The 774-nt window shown below is 37.2% G+C and overlaps 2 protein-coding genes across 2 annotated transcripts in view; one reads left to right on the forward strand and one right to left on the reverse strand.

Annotated features, from left to right (window-relative positions):
- The window catches only part of LOC106881568 (solute carrier family 23 member 1), a 157573-nt gene that overhangs the window by 98363 nt on the left and 58436 nt on the right, over positions 1-774 (forward strand). The window lies entirely within an intron of this gene.
- LOC106877250 (growth/differentiation factor 8) overlaps positions 1-774 on the reverse strand; it is a 37831-nt gene that overhangs the window by 9166 nt on the left and 27891 nt on the right. The window contains exon 3 of the mRNA XM_014926113.2: positions 407-628. Coding sequence (XP_014781599.1) covers positions 407-628 — 222 coding nt within the window. The remainder of the gene's footprint in view (positions 1-406; positions 629-774) is intronic.

Genomic DNA, 774 nt, shown 5'->3' on the forward strand with positions numbered 1-774 from the left:
ATATATATAACAGTAAGAAAATGGAGGGGAATATGTGGTATTCATCAACTTGCAGACATTGTATTGTGTCAATTTACCTGTTTATTTTCTAACTAAGAGGACAATAAAAACAATATACAAACACATGTGACATATTATGTCGTATCAGTAATTAAAAAGGACATCTAGTGACCGAAGATTGGACAATGTCTTACAGCTGTTTCAGTCTAGGGAAACAAAAACAACAACAGCAACAACAACAACAATACCAGCTGCAACAACAGTAACAACGGTAACGACAAAAACAACAACACTAGCAACATCGAGAACGAGAAAACCAAAGTAGGCAATATTGCTCCCCCCCCCAATTTTTTCAGGGGGCAGATTGAGGAACGGGTAGATTGAGGACAGTTAATGCTTCACTTACATATCCTCTGCTTTCGTGGTAGTCAGACAGGAGCACAATGTGGTTGACACCGTATTTATTATTGGCCGTCGCCTGCATTGGGATGTTCTCATCTTTCGCAATTAGCCGCTTCTTTATTAGTTTGGTCGTCTCAAAAGTAATCCACTTCCCTTTGCCTTCGCTGTTTCTCTCCAGCTTCACTTTGCGTGTCCGTAGAGACTTATTTGTCGATAGACAATTTACCTACAAACAAGGGTGAAAGAGAAACAGAAGAGTTATATTTTATTTTACCTTCTTAATATACCAATATAAATGTCTTTTATTATGTCCCAAACACCATTTTAATATACCAATATGTATTTGTTTTTGTTACGTTCCAAACATCATCT

The sequence above is a fragment of the Octopus bimaculoides genome, chromosome 27 (assembly GCF_001194135.2).
Source record: "Octopus bimaculoides isolate UCB-OBI-ISO-001 chromosome 27, ASM119413v2, whole genome shotgun sequence".
Taxonomy (NCBI): domain Eukaryota; kingdom Metazoa; phylum Mollusca; class Cephalopoda; order Octopoda; family Octopodidae; genus Octopus; species Octopus bimaculoides.